The following is a 15,410-nucleotide window of genomic DNA, read 5'->3' as shown; positions in this document are numbered from 1 at the left end:
AAACTCACCACTCTCTTCAAGCTCTCTATCTATATTTAGCCTGAAAGGAAAAAACTGACATAGAAAAGGAAAGCATGACATGTCAAAACAGTAATCTCAGACACTGTGGACAGACAGAAATGGGAACACTAGAAAGACTAATCTAATAAATATAGATGATTACTTCCATTCCTGAAAAGACTGATTGATTGTTTTGGGGTTTTGTTTTGCTTTTGAGACATTTCCCAGAGCATCTTTGGTAATTCATGAAGAAAATGACTTGAATGAGTTACCCAGTTTGCAAGATACAGCTAGGATTCCTATTATTCTTTTATCTCATGTGGGAATTATTTCTTGCCTTGAGAATGGAAATACGGTTACAAAGAAAACCAACTAATTAAAGCCAAAAGGATTCTGAAGGAGCAACCAATACTCAATAACATCATTGGTCAACTCAAAACACAACTGCAAATAAATGTCAGCTTTCACTGTTTTGGCTTAAAAGTCCAATCCACTCAAACTGACAGTATCTCTTCAAATAATAATGACAATCAAAAAAAGGCTTCCTTGATAAAGCATAATTTGTTTAATGAGTTTCTTATTGCCTAGTAAATGCTTTGAGCACCTAAGTAAGAAAAGAAAAAAAAACACAGTAGTGCCTTCAAAACTCATGAAGGAGAAAAATAAACAAAAAACAGTAATAACAGAAGCACAACTATAATGGTATAACTAGTTATTTATAATTTTCCTATGTGCATAATAAAGAATACACTTTATTATATTATCTCACAAACTGAGATGCAATATTCAAAAAGGAAACGCAAGAGTACTTATTTGAAAAAACCCCACAGATCTACTGCACAGCATGCAAATAAAAGAGTAAAGAAAAGTCAATACCTTATCCGGCCACCACTGCAAGTCTTCTCCTAAAGAAACAGGACTTTGAACCGGTGTGTTCTTCTTGTCCAGGTTCGGTTCCCCTTCCTTACTTGTAGAGCCTCTTTCATTATCAAATGAGGCTCCATCAAGCCACCTTCGTTCACGCAAACGTAAAACGGACTCACGTTCACGCAACAGCTCAGAGTCTCTCTCTAAGGGAAGAAGGAGAACTGGTATGCAATTGGGTCACACCAGTGGGATAAAAGTAAGCCACTCTCTAGTAAAGACCCTTCAGGATGCAACTAACAGCAGTTAAATCTACTCACACAGATTAAAAATAAAGTCCTGACATGCAACATTCAATGTATTAACCCTTTCAAGCATATGTACTTTAGAATTTCTAAACATAAAAATAAGCTAGAAATAAAGAAGTCTTACAGTTTTGCACACTATTAAAATGCTAAAGCATTTTCACTTACGTTGTAAGAGGCCAAATACATTTAACATTGCAATTTAAATTTTTATAGTACAATATGCAGAGTTTTGTAGAAATGTTTTATCAATGTGGTAACAACAAAAATGTCTGAGTCTATATAGTCCGTTTAGATATCTTTATGCAAACCAAAAAAGAGTATTTATTAGAGAGTTTCATAACAAACTTTCCCCAAAAAAACACTGATTTGAAAAGGTTAAAGAAAGCAAGCATTAAAAAAAGCTCTCGTATACTTGTTTGATAATCCAACCCCTTTTGTTTAAGGCAATATTCCATAGGACTGGATTTAATAAAGTGTATCTGTTTTGAGTAGATCAAATGAAAACTTTTTAAGAGTCAGACAAGTTTTAAAAAGGATCCTTTGTAGGAAAATGTTCCTTACCAAAATGCTTCCCCTCCAATTGGCCTACAAACTGTCTAAAGCCAGTACTCTGCAGTTCGCTCATGCAGACAAATTTTTTAAATCAGGTAATCAAACTAACTTTCCAAGAGTCAACTATGCATGGAAAATAAGGACTATTAAATTCGTGGTAACGTCTTATATAGAATAACCTTAGGAAAGGAAAAAAAAGGAGGAATTTAGAAGGAGTTACGTCAGATGCTGAATATTCGTACATGCACATAATGCATTTAACCTATTAAATACTTATGCTCACAAAAATCAACTGGAATTACATGTATGAGATTAACCACATTACTATATCATAGTTTCAACAAAATATGCCACGTCTTGGGTCTCCTGTTGTATTAGACAAATGGGAAAGTTTTTACAGAAGCCAAACACGACAGCTTGTCTTAAAGATACATTTCATAAATTACTGTACTTATTTGCTAGCAAACATCACACTGACCTCTAACTAATAATTTTGTAACAGGAACTTATGTGTTCAGCAATTAATACACTAAAACATGTTCACGAAAGGCAACAAAACTGCACTAAACAAACAATCACAGCAGAGGTTGGATTAACAGTTTGGAAATACTCTAAGCATTCACGCGACAGCTACAAAAAGATAGGAAATTGCTGCATGGTCTGTTATATATCTTTTCAGTGTAATGTGCTTTTTAAAAAGAAAAAAGTAAAATGCCTTAACACTGTTCAAGGAGGGGTTTTTTTAGCAGGTGCCAATAGTTCTCTTTATCCAACTATAAATATGCTTCCAAAAAGCAAAATTTAGATGTCCTCTCTCTTTAGTACCTAAAATTTCTCATTCCATAAAGGTAACTTCTGTCATGGAACAATTAAGGAAATGTTAAGAAAAGTGAACAAAGGGCAACTAAAGATATAAAAAAAAAAAAAAAAAAAATTAAGAATGCTGCATGTCAATTTTTACTCATTTTTGAGCCAAATATTTGTAATGCAATCTATGTATTCATAGGTACTTACACTACAGTTCAAAATAAACTTAGCATGCAAAAATTGTATAACACCTTGCAACACCAATGATCAACAATCATTTAAAATACATGACTATCAAAGTTCTTGCAGAACTTACCTGCTAATATTCAGAATTCATTAATAATTTTGATAATGAGTAACAGTCTACTAGTCTACTCTATATTTGACAACATATCACAGTCTACTTTTGCATTAAATCAGAATCTAAACCACCAGTGTGTACTATCACTAGCTTTTTCCACAGCAAACTACTTATTACAAAGAAAAAAGGTGCAAAATTACCTCTGGATGAGCCTAGCCTGGAAAGTGATGAGCGCCGAAAGGATGGATAACCAAAGTAACTAATATCTTCTGAAAACATAGCATCAGCATCAATAATGACACTTGGGTGAGCAGAATGTATGTCAGCATCCAGAAGAGACATAAGATCCTCTATAAGAGGAGACAAGGGTCTTAAGTGAATAATCAGCTACTTAAAACATCAGCTAGAGAGACCATCAACTAAACAAATATCAAATCAAAAAAAGGTCCTATCTATTAATTGAATTTCTGCTCTTCAGATTCACCAGTGCAAACTCATGTGCCTCCTATGCAACCACATTTACGATCAAGCTTGGCGGACTAGTGAACAAAACCAGTGTCCCTACAAGAACTGCTCTGTCACTTTATCTAACCACATTTCCCAAACAAGACTTGCCCAAACCACATTTTTCTGTGACCTAGAAATTCAAACTTTGCCTGTCACTTCAAAGAACAAAGCGCTACGATAAGATAGATACATATACATACATGTGCACACACACTCATGCACCTAATGCAGAACTCCAAAGATGACCTAGAATTAAGGGAGGACAGAAGTGATGGTGAAAGCTGTACTGCACAAAGCCACATCTTTGATGTCAAAGACTATGTTTGTCCATGGAATGCTTCTTTCCGAGAATGATGCACTTGTTTAATTCACAGGCTAGCAGCTTGCAGCTCTCAGTACTAAGATTTTAGTGGTAGCCACATTAAGAACAACAACAGTTACCTGGTAAAAACATTTTTTGATACCACGTATTTAAAAAAAAAAAAAAAAAAAAAGAAAAATATTTACTTAAATAACATGACTATTTTAGAAAAAATGAGTTTCTCTAAAGTACTGATCATTGCTAAAGTCTAAGACAATTTTCTTCTGTTTACTAAACTGCAGCTACTATCCACACACAAAGGAGGCTACTGAAAATTCATGCAATTTGTTGAAGTCCAGCAATACAGACTGGCAAAACAACTAAATCTGACTACGACCTTGCTGCTACAGAAAGGACAGTCCTACTGCCCTCCTCCATTATGTGGCAGGCACCTCGCTGGGGCAAGGTGGGATTTCTAAATCCACAACCGGCGCATTCACCTGGCTTGAAATAATGCTTCCTACCTTACCTCTGGACCCTATGAAGTAACCTCCAGACTGACTAATCTGGGTAGCCAAACAGAGCCCCAATGGTGCTGCCTCATCACACGCAGCAAAGCTGACAGGACCCTTCTGCTTCAAAGGAGAGAGTTCTGCCACTTGTCAAAATGTCATGCAAACCTGACTGGAAACAGGCTCCCCAAATGAGGTTTCGGTTAACCCATGCAGGCACACAAACGTCAGCACCATGCAAGGGAATGGCAGGATAGCTCCTTCTGGCAGCAGGACAACCTCGTCTGCTGGAACTGCTCATGCAGCAAGCACAGGGCTGCGCAAAGTCCCACCAGGACACATATAAGGAGCACATGCAATTTCAGCACATCCAGTTCTCAGCCTCTACATCATAAGCATAAAACAAAATAGTAGCTAGAAATCAAGATCCGAAATAAAAGCATTCTTAACAGTACAAACTGATTATAATGGGTGGTCTTCTTAGTGTCTAGAATGAAGTGGGGGGAAAAGCAGGGAGAAACATAAAGGAGAAGACATCCAAAAACTTAAGATTAGCCAGAAGTTCACACTTACAGCCAGTATTAATTCACTTAACTGTTCCACTTACTGATATTCAAAGTGTTAGAGACTTTCACATCACTGAATATCAGAATATTCATCCTTAAATTTCTAAACTCTCATCTCCAGAATATGTAACACATATCAACTACAACCAGCTGTCCCCAGAAAAACAGTGCTGTAACTAGTGAGCACTGTGGATTTCAAAGCAAGCAGGACCCACACAGATTTTTTTTTGCATTAAATGAGTAATCCACTCCACTCAAGTGTAGTCTGCACTTCTAAAACTACATCATTTGAGAGTCAATGGTCCATGCCGTACATTTTGGGAAGTCATCCTTGACAGACTGTTTGGAAATCCTAGCAAAAAAAAAAAAAATCAGATTTGGCAAACAGGCTGTGTCTTACTACACTTTGGATCACTCAGAGTGGCCTTATCCTGCCTGCTACTTTATTTTCCACTGGCTTACCACAACAGTACAGCAGCAGCGCACCTCACCTTAAGAGTATCAAATTTCTAAGTAGCAAACTTTGATAGCTGAAATCACAGATGAGATTCTGTTCTGTTTCTCAATACTCACATGCTGCTCTTCTCCCCTCCCACATCCACCACAACAACCTCTTCCTCTACAAGGAAAAGGATTGGTCAGTATGGAAAAGAACTCTCCAGTTTTATTCAAAATGGACAATATTTTCTTCTAAGGTAGACTAAGCTAGAAATACTTTTGACATACATGCTAACTTGTGACACACACAGACTCCTCCAACCATTTCAGGCATTTTGAGTTTAGCTGCCTTTCCAGAAAGGAAAGCAAAAGTTCAAGTCATCAGACTTCAGAACCAAAACTTTGTGGATTTTGGCTAAATGTGCATTAAGATGAGTGAGGAAATCAAGCCTTTTCTTATCTGACTACTTCAGCTTTAAATAAGATTTTAGTTCTCTTACAGTATTTCTGTAAGTGAACCCCCTTCTTCCATTTTCTGTATCAGCAAATGAAGGTGCTACAACCAGTAGGGACGGGAGCCAAATCCACTCCCCTTGAAACATAACTGGAATTTTTTTAGTGCTGTGAAAACACAGATACTGCAAAGCTACATCCAGTTTAAGAATCCAGGGGAAAAAAACATTCCCTATGACTTTATTTTCCTGCTTTTCAGAAAAATCCCATGAGATGATACAATTCAGCTTTTGTGCAGTGACAGATCAGAATCAGACTGCGCCCTTCCGCTTAGAGAAAATACCTATGATTCCCTAATAAATATCATACCATTGAAAATTGGAAGGAAAAGGATATTTAGAGCACAGGAAATAAGGGAATACATATATATATATGTGTGTGTGTATGTATAAAACAACAACAAAAAACAAATGACACTATCAGGAATTTAAAAAAAAAAAAAAGTTTCAGTATGCACTGGATTCATTAACTGAAGATGTTGCCTAGATCAATTCAGATCTCAAGCTAAGCTCACATCAAACCTTTCCCCTTAAGGGGGCAATCAGAAGTTCTCTTCCCCTCTTCTTGGCTGCATATTTTTATGAAATATTCAACAGTATCTCCTCCTCTTTCAAGTTTGGATTAAACTGGCAAAACTGTGACAGTGAAGGGAAAGAAACATGCATTTTGGTTTCCCAGGAAACCAGACTCAAACAGAACTCCAGAATTCACTTCTTGGTAAGACGTATTTATTCAAAACATTACCCAACTTTAAGTTTGCCTTAAAAAAAAAAGAAAAATCAAACCACATCAACAAAACCAGAGACAAAACATCCACCTAATTGTTTACCCAAAGGCAAGCCACTGAACTGATCCTACACTATGCTCTGATTCCCACCCCCCCTCACTGCAAGCCAACACTGTAAGTACTGCTGCAATACCAGCCTGTCCCTCTTCTTCTCTTAAAAAAAACCCCACACAAATGATTTTTAAACAAGCTCATCTCAATTCCAAAATCCAAAGTAGTCTGGATGTTGCCAAACCTACGTTTTACAAGTCCCACTTAGCAAGAACCCACTATACCAGGCAGAAGTTACTGAGCAAACATGCACACATCTGAACTATACAAAGAACAAAAACATTTTCACCTCTGTAGAACCTCTACAGAGAAGATTAACAGAACAAAGCCCAGAAGAAGCCTCTAATCAACTTAATATGAGCTAGAAAATTAATCTAGAGACCTTCAAGTCTCTTCTATGCTAAATATCTTGTTCTGTTGTTTCTACCTTGAATATTTTCCTTATGTACTTGTTATGCATCAAATTAATCCACATTCCTCTCTGCTAACTATCATAAAACAAAACCAACAAGAGTAGATTAGAGAAGTCTAAATCAAAGTATGTAAGGTTCCAAAAACAAATTTTTAAGAGACAGTTATTGAAGGCAAATTGTACAGAGAAGTAGAGTCCTGCTCCTCACTTAAGACATTTTGAAGAATTCTAGGAGAACCAATACATGTTTTTTATTACCTTAAAAAAATTCAGATGCATAACCTTTACAATACTAACTGGAACTATCACACATAATATATTAATGAAATTATGATGTATCAAACATGAACTTATTAATTTCACAGCGGTTGGAAAGGATCTTAGCTTTTTTTTTTTTCCTGTTTTTAAAATCTAATGTAAATCTTAGTGTTTTTTTAAAAAAGCTTCTCTGTCTTGGAAGGCTTAGAGGAATAACCCCTAAATTTAAGGGTCACAAAACATCAGATATGTAGAAGGGATAAAGTAAAAATTAGCATATGCTTTTAATCAAAATGCAAGAGCATCAAAAGTCCTAAGGCAAAAGCAGTCTTGCCATTTGCTTTTTTTTGTGCTTGGAAGGAACAAAATAAAAAAGCTTTAAAGCATAATTTCACATAACTTTTAAAAAAAAAAAAAAAGTAGAATTTATCTTTCAGAATCATTTATAGAAACCTGATTAAGAACTGAACGCATTTATCAGTTATCTACAATTTTATTTTATGAACTCTTAAGTTATAGTTCCAAAAGAGCATCCAGAGGCAAGATGACAAATGAAAGCAAGAAGTGTTCAAAGTCTCTACAGCAAAAGACTTAAAAAAAATTCTATGTAGTTCTGAAGGACAGAATGTTGCTATTTTTTCAGAGAGCTAGAGGAAAATTTCTCTGGCCATCAGGTTTTCCTGGAAACTCACCTGCAGAGTTACGTGACACAAGTGAGGACTGGTAATTTGTACTATTTAATGTACCAACAGCAGAGTCATGACAGCACTAACTAGTGTTCAGCTACATTTTTCCTACTGTTCTGATCACATTCAGATACCAAAACTAATTCATCTCTATGCAAACTTATTTTTGCCCATAAAACTCAAAATAACCTAAGACAGACAGGGAAGGCATAGCATATTTTACAAATTGCAAATCACGTATTTGCAGACTGGAGTTAAGACATCAAATTTTATTTCTGCTGTCATTTCCATGTCTTTTCCCACAAGAACTGGGTAAGAGCCCAGTTTCTTTGTGGGGTAAAGAAAAAAGAGAAAAAATACTGATATTAGGAGGTTGTAATCTCCTTAGAGGAAAGATTAGACTAAAAAGGAGTGAAGCTTTAAAAATTAAGCCAAGGACAAAATTGTCTTCTGGACAACTAGTGAGGACAGCAAAACTCCGCACACTAGTTTAACCTATCTCAAATACAAAGGCTCAGAGACTGTAGTTGCAGGCATCTTCAAATAAAAGTTACCAGTCACAGGTTGTCCAATGGTCCCGTTAATGGATCCTTATGATCTCAAGAGGTAGTAAGAGAACCGTTAATGCAGTAGAAAGCTGGTTAGTATGGTTAAAAGAAACTTGTGTAAATGATTACTAACAGTGATTTATCTTGTGAAGGGTGGTTCTGGAAGAATGCATTCAGATCTGTTTAGAGTAGAAACTCCTGCTTTGAATACCTGGAAATAGTTAGGAGAATTTACTTCCTCCAGTGTATTTGTCTAATGCTATTAAGCTGATCTTAAAAGACTAAAATTAAAGATTTTTTTTACCCCTTTCACCAGAGTATTCTTAATTCTGCAGCAAAATAAAGAAGCTTGACAGATGCAACTAAAACTAGAAGAGGCAAAATTAAATACAAAGCCTTTGCTGCAGAACAAAAAAACCCTTTGTCTAATCACGTGACTGACAAGATAAAGATGGAGGAAGCCCATGAACCTTCCTGGTGAACCAGATGAGCAGAAAGAAAAAAATAGAAAAATATCAAAACATCATTTTGACACACAGAAAGAAAAGCTAATATGTAGTCAGAGTTTAGGTGAGTTCCCTTTATGCAGCGCACCTAACAAACATTAGATTTGGCTGCTATGTTTTCAAATGTTTACTCCTCAAGAAAATACTATTATTTAGTCAATGCAAAAGAAGACTCAAAGTCTTTTACAAAAAGCCACTGTATGGAACAGACATTATTTTTAAAATAGCTGGACTTCAATTACAGCATTTTACCAGAACAGCTAGAATACTACAGCATTTCTGAGGGGAATTTGAGATAAAGAATTAATTCTCAATCTAACTGCAATAACTGTAAGCTGGTTTGCCCTCACTTGAAGCATTTTGACTAAAAAAAAAAAAAAAAAAAGCTGTAAAATTTTTCTTTAAAAACTGCTGTATCTTAAGAATATATGTTAGTAGTAAAAAACATGCAACTCACTAGAAGGTTTTAGAATTAGATTTTATGAGCAAGCCACACAGCAGTCTCAGCATCTCGTTGAGCAGCAAAATACAGATATAAGTAATGCTGATGTTACAAAGCCTGGAATCCTAAAAAAATAGCTTTCATGCCACCCACAAACAGGGTCAAGAGCTATCCTTCAACACCTAATCTAATCTCTCAAGACATCCCAGTGCATCTTTTGAACATCTTTAGACTTTGGTCCTATAAGCAAGAACTGCCTTCACTGCACACTTTGCACAGCACAGAACACATTGTCAGTGCTTTAAACACAGAAAAATAGGAACACATTGGCATTTTCTTATCAAAAGCTGCAGGATACAAACCTCCAGGAAGATATGATTCACTTGCTGTGTCATCCCCATCATCTCCATCTTCATCATCACGACTCAACAAATTATTTACAGCAAGGTTTACATCAAGATTTGTTCGCTGGAGTTCCCGAATAATAATACTTCTGGACTTTCCTTGTAAAACAACTTGTGCCTGTAAGAGCAGAGTATAAATGGTTATTGCTCTCAGATCACCAACCACCTAAAATAAGTCTAATAAAAGCCTAAAGTCCACCACAGTACCTACAGACAAGGGCTCACAGAGATTTTTGACACTGTCTTTTACTAGATGGTCAACCTCCTCACAGTTCTAAGTTAGGCCACTGAATTCCAGCTTTGGTGCTGAATTTCCTAATGGAATCTAATTCTTTAAATGCTTTATGCTGTAGTCGAAGTATAAGCAAAATCTGGTTTTGAGAATGTTCTATATGTTTCTACAGAGGTGTTTAAACTTACTATGTCAATCAACAGTTTTGCAACTAACTGTTGTTCCAAAACCACACCTCAATTCCTGCTTTTTTGACACTGGTTTCTCTTTCCACTGCCCTTCAATAGGTAATCACCTTATTTCCTCTGATTTTCCTCATCATTCTATTTCTAAAGGTTTATCTTCAACAGTTTCTGCAACGTTTAGATTTTCCTTAGCAAAGTGCGAATACAGAAAAAAACTTCCAAATGTCAAACAGATGCAATTAATTTACAACAACCAGAAGCATTCTGGTCTATTTCACTAACCCTAGGACTCAAGAGCATCTTGTTTTTCCAGACAAACAAGATGACAGAGTTCTGAAGATCATAAACTGTACAAAGAAGGTAAGAAACCACTAATGAATGTTTTCATAACACATTAAAAATGAGGCACCAAATAAAATGGTCTTTTGACAAGGGAAAAAATAAAGGGACATTTTAAGAGCACACAAAGGTAAACTTTTTGTCATAACATCCTATGCCAGAAGTTTACAGATTTTTGAGACGCAGCAGAATCTATGTTATATAGACCAGCTGTGAAGATCTTTTCCATTGGTCTGCTTTAGAGTTACCCCAAAAACACTTTAGATACCTTCTGTTTTAAAGTTAGACAAAGTACGGTGTTTTTTTTTTTTAAGCAAAAGATCACAGCAAGGGAATCAAAGCTACAACTTAACCAACAAACCGTATATTAGTTTACAGAATGGAACTGTCTGTTTTCTATTTCATGTAAGGTATCAAGGATGTCAGTAAACACTCTCAAAAAAACCTAAAGGTGAAAAATGATGTAAAACAAACAAACAAACAAACCCCACGATTCCACATCTGAGAGACACCACTGGAGGTCATCTAACCAAACCACCTCCCAAAAGCAGGGCTAATTTCAGAGTCATCAACACCTCCAGTATGTTGTCCCCATGAAAGCAGAGGCTCTCAGCTTTTACTGGGTTTTGAATTTAAACCAAAAAAAAAAAAAAAAGAAAAAAAAAAAAAAGAGGGAACTAGAAGCCTGCCTGCCCACCGGTGGCTTTGTAGACACCTTGCCTGCTGGCTCCTATCTTGTACCAGTCATGCCATAGGCCATTCAAAGCATGCAAGCAGATTATCTTTGGCCTAGCAACTAACATCTGTATTCCAAATGTAGACCAGCAACTTGCATTGAACTAAGAATTAAAATGCATTAAGTGGTCAAATATTTTGAATGTATTGTTTTCTTCAAACATGGAGAAAGACATTGTTTTAACAAACTCCACTTAATCACACAATGCAAATTCCGTCAGCTTATTCAAGCCTTAGTGCTTCAAGAGGTAAAAGCAGAGCAATTAATATTCAACATTTATCAGTTACATTTATAAAAAATTCAGTAGAGGTGTCCATGAAGAAAAATTATTAGCATTTTAAAGAGGTTAAATATGTTTAATGTCTTTCATTCAAATCTTAAAGGGATCACTCCTTTTATCAAATAAAAATATCGACCTGCCTCCTTTCCTTATAGTCCTTCAAGAAACTTAACTTTATTAGCTACATGCTTGATAAAATTCTCAAATATTTGATTTTCTCAGTACATCTTCTATCTGCAAATCAGGAAGGCAGTTTGGGAAATGCCAATTCTGGAATCCAAAAAGTCTGTCACTCACACTATACAATTAAGAATAGAAGCAATTCAGCTAGAGAAAGTCAATCTTTTCAATTATATGCCATTACTCCTTGGAGAAAATGCACTACTATTACAGCACGTTCCTGTACATGTGCTATGAGAAGCTCTCCAGGTTTTTGGCAACAAGCAGTTTCTATTTCCAGCTCACGTACCTGTGAAATGAGTTCCTCTGGAATGACTGACGCTGGAATCACTGGTTGTGGTTGACTCCCGAGCAGTCCAGATCCTCGATCACGTCCTGTGCGTATAACTCTGGTCTGCCTCCGAGAATCTCGAGCCCCAGCAGATGATCGACCAGAAGATCCTCCTCCACTTCCACCAACCCCTGAACTCCAGCGACTTCTAGAAGATTTAGATTATAATTTTTTTTAATATGGCAGCATACTCTGAGGACTACTTCAAGAAGTCTTTGGCTTTATTATTAATAACTTGTAGACAATCTCTAAAAAATACTGTAGATTGACTTCACAGACAAACACTACAAAAGTATTTTTCAAAACTAGTAAAAACAAGAGCATCAGGATAAAGTTCTGCATTACACAGAAGAAATACAAAACAGGACTCCAAGCGGAAGTTGCACATTTTCCTACTCGTATAGTTGTGCGGATGTATACATACATAAATACATGCATGCAACAATTCCTAGAGTTTCTAAATGCAGCAGTATCAGCAGTGTAACATCTAACACTCAGCTGTTAACTTCCTACTATAAAAGCACATACGCAGCAGCTTCTTGGTCAGCAGACCCTGACAGAAGGTCACTATACTCAGATGGGAATCCTAAAATTTCTGAGACTTGATTTAAACTAAGAAGTTGCTTAAGATTACACTGGAAAAATCAAGTAATCTTCTTCACTGCAAAAGAAATCTTATACCAGATAGTTCTCTCGTCCTCATGGACAGTTTTCAAGAGATACTCTTCTCTGAACCTATTCCTACCAGAGAAATCAACATCAATTGTATACACTGCAAAAACATGCCTAAACTGACTGAGTATTTTTTTCATTTCTAGAAGTCAGTACCAAAACAAGAGAATAGAAAGGCAGTGATTTGTAGAAACAAACAACTCACCATCATTATAACTTTCCACTAAACACCACAGAGCTGTGTCAACTGAATCTGTCCTGGATTTAAGACTAGGCACTCTTGTCATAAGAGGCTAGAAGATGCTAGTTTGTTCTTCAAGGTTAACTAAACTTTGTTGTACAAATCTACCTTAAAGGACATCGAACATTGTACTATTGCTATTTAATAATCAGTATCAGCAAAACTTCCCTGCTCTCAACCACTCTAATCCTCTATCTCCTTTCAAGAAAAACACTAAAGAAAAGGAAAAAGGGTGTGTTCTCTGAAACCCTATCTAATAAATTCACATTAAAAGTACACCACATGTAGCTATAAAAGCTAATTAAGAATACTTGTCTTATATTTTATGGCTTAAGTTGATTAATAACATATTCATATCCTTCTCTTTTTTTTTTTTTTTCTTCCTGACAAGACCATGCAATCACAGAACAACTGAAGTATCTTCCTAAAACCAGGCCTGTGACAGAGACACCTACATTTTCAGGGTTCTAGCCAGCAACCCCACAATGACAAGACAAAAAGCAATTCAACGATGGCTACAATGGCTGAAACGGCTAATCTATTTCTAAAGGTGGGAAAGGGGCTGAAGGGAAGCCGAATTCTTCCTACACAACAATTCTCAAATCAACTCTCAGCAGATAAGGGTTTAAAGAAAACGTTATTTATTAGACTTTAATACTTATTACAGATGCATTTTCTACTTTAAGTTGTGAACTATCAATGACAGACTTAAGACATCTAATAGCTAAATCAGTTTTTATTCATATAATTCAAATATCCAAAGTGTGTCCTAATTTATTCCTGTTACATAGACAAAAAAAAAAAAAAAACCAGAAGGACACAGCTATTCCTATTAAAGCTGTCTGAACCTAGAATGAATATTAATAGAGAATGGAAATATTTCTGCTCATTTCTGCTCACCTAACTAATATTCTACATCTCTTCACTGCCCACTAGCATGCTAGCCATTTTTCAAATCTAGTGATCGAAACTAAGTTTTCCATAGTTTGCATGTTTTTAGACTCAGTTTATTAAGTATTCCTTTCATTTAACAGAGCAGACAACAGTGTGTACTGCTACTCTAGTAGTTCAGTGACTTTCAAGTACCTACTTATAAAACACGCAAGGGAAGATATTAGGAACTCTTCAGGTCTCCTAAAACACATAGTTTCAAACAATTTTAACCAGTTTTGTTCAACTAAAACTAACAAGGAAAAAAAAGTCTTACACTTTCCATAGTAATTTTTTTTAAACATGACAATACCAGTTTGCCTTTAAAGTTCAACACATGCTTTTTAGGTTCAGATGCACAAAGGTTTCACAAAAAGTTTGGAAGAGTAAGGAGGTGCGTTATCTTTCATGCAACTAAGCCCTAGATGAAATTAGCGTATTTGGTAACATAAACAAAACATCAAATTCACTTTCGTGGAAAAGCTGTAGTTCCTCCCTCTCAACAAATCATTCACACACAAAAATCACAGTTTGTGAATGCAATTCTCCTTGCTACAGTTAGTGACCTTAGGAGAAGCACTGTTCCACATGTCTTACAAAAGCACATAAGGAAGAGTTCACTGTGATTATGTAATGAAGATTAATTTACATTGCTGTATAAAGGGACACCATCAATTTTAAAGGTAATGATAAAACAAATGAATCTGTGTAGCACCTTTAGTAAACAGTACAATTGTAAAGGTTCTGAGCAACAATCTTTTCCAAATGTTTCCTTCCTATACTATGCATAAGATCTCAACTAACAAAACACCATATTACTTGGGACAGGAGAGAAGGCGGCACAATAAAACTGAACACACAAAGGCCTGTAAACATAGATAATGAAGATTCTTCCTGCATAAATGAGCTCATTTTACTTAATGCTGCTAGCCTACCAGGGTTTAAATTGATAGTGTCCCTCTAAAAAATTCTTTTCAAAATCAAGGAACTAAAAAGCATTCAAAAAAAAAAAAAAAAAAAAAAACAAAATAGCCAAAATCATATTATTCTTCACACATATATGAAGAATGCTTTGTATCCTAGGTACCGGAGAGTCACTTGGCATATCTGTCATTTTAACCAAGTCAATTAAGTTGTTTTTTTATTATACCCTACCTACACAACTGCTGTAATTGTACGTTCCCTTATACATACTGCATACAATTTATATATGTGTATACACATATACTGAAATATGGAACAAACAGATTGCAGCCTCAGTCCTAGCAAAACTTACCCAAGGGTGTTGCCTGCCAGTCTGCCCAGAGTTTCAGAACCAGACAGAAACCATGGGGAGTCACTAGTCCTGCCTGGCCTGGATGTCCTTCCTGCCCCTGAGCCACTGCTCAACTTTGAACTGAAAGTAAAAGATGGTAAATCAGTCACAAAACAATCCCAAATGGGTTAAGAACAAAACCTGGAATCCCAGGTCTAAATTCTCAGGGACTTAGTCTGGTAACATACCAGCTTAAGCAACACCCT

General features: G+C 36.0%; 1 protein-coding gene across 1 annotated transcript in view; it reads right to left on the bottom strand.

Annotated features, from left to right (window-relative positions):
- The window catches only part of UBR5 (ubiquitin protein ligase E3 component n-recognin 5), an 84,820-nt gene that overhangs the window by 49,885 nt on the left and 19,525 nt on the right, over positions 1 to 15,410 (bottom strand). Inside the window, exons 5-9 of the mRNA XM_065829944.2 lie at positions 15,166 to 15,285; positions 12,005 to 12,194; positions 9,722 to 9,881; positions 3,033 to 3,182; positions 877 to 1,088 (exon numbers count right to left, since the gene is read on the bottom strand). Of these exons, the coding sequence (XP_065686016.1) occupies positions 877 to 1,088; positions 3,033 to 3,182; positions 9,722 to 9,881; positions 12,005 to 12,194; positions 15,166 to 15,285 (832 nt within the window). The remainder of the gene's footprint in view (positions 1 to 876; positions 1,089 to 3,032; positions 3,183 to 9,721; positions 9,882 to 12,004; positions 12,195 to 15,165; positions 15,286 to 15,410) is intronic.

The sequence above is a fragment of the Patagioenas fasciata genome, chromosome 2 (assembly GCF_037038585.1).
Source record: "Patagioenas fasciata isolate bPatFas1 chromosome 2, bPatFas1.hap1, whole genome shotgun sequence".
Classification (NCBI taxonomy): Eukaryota; Metazoa; Chordata; class Aves; order Columbiformes; family Columbidae; genus Patagioenas; species Patagioenas fasciata.
This window is presented reverse-complemented; position numbering and strand designations above follow the sequence as displayed.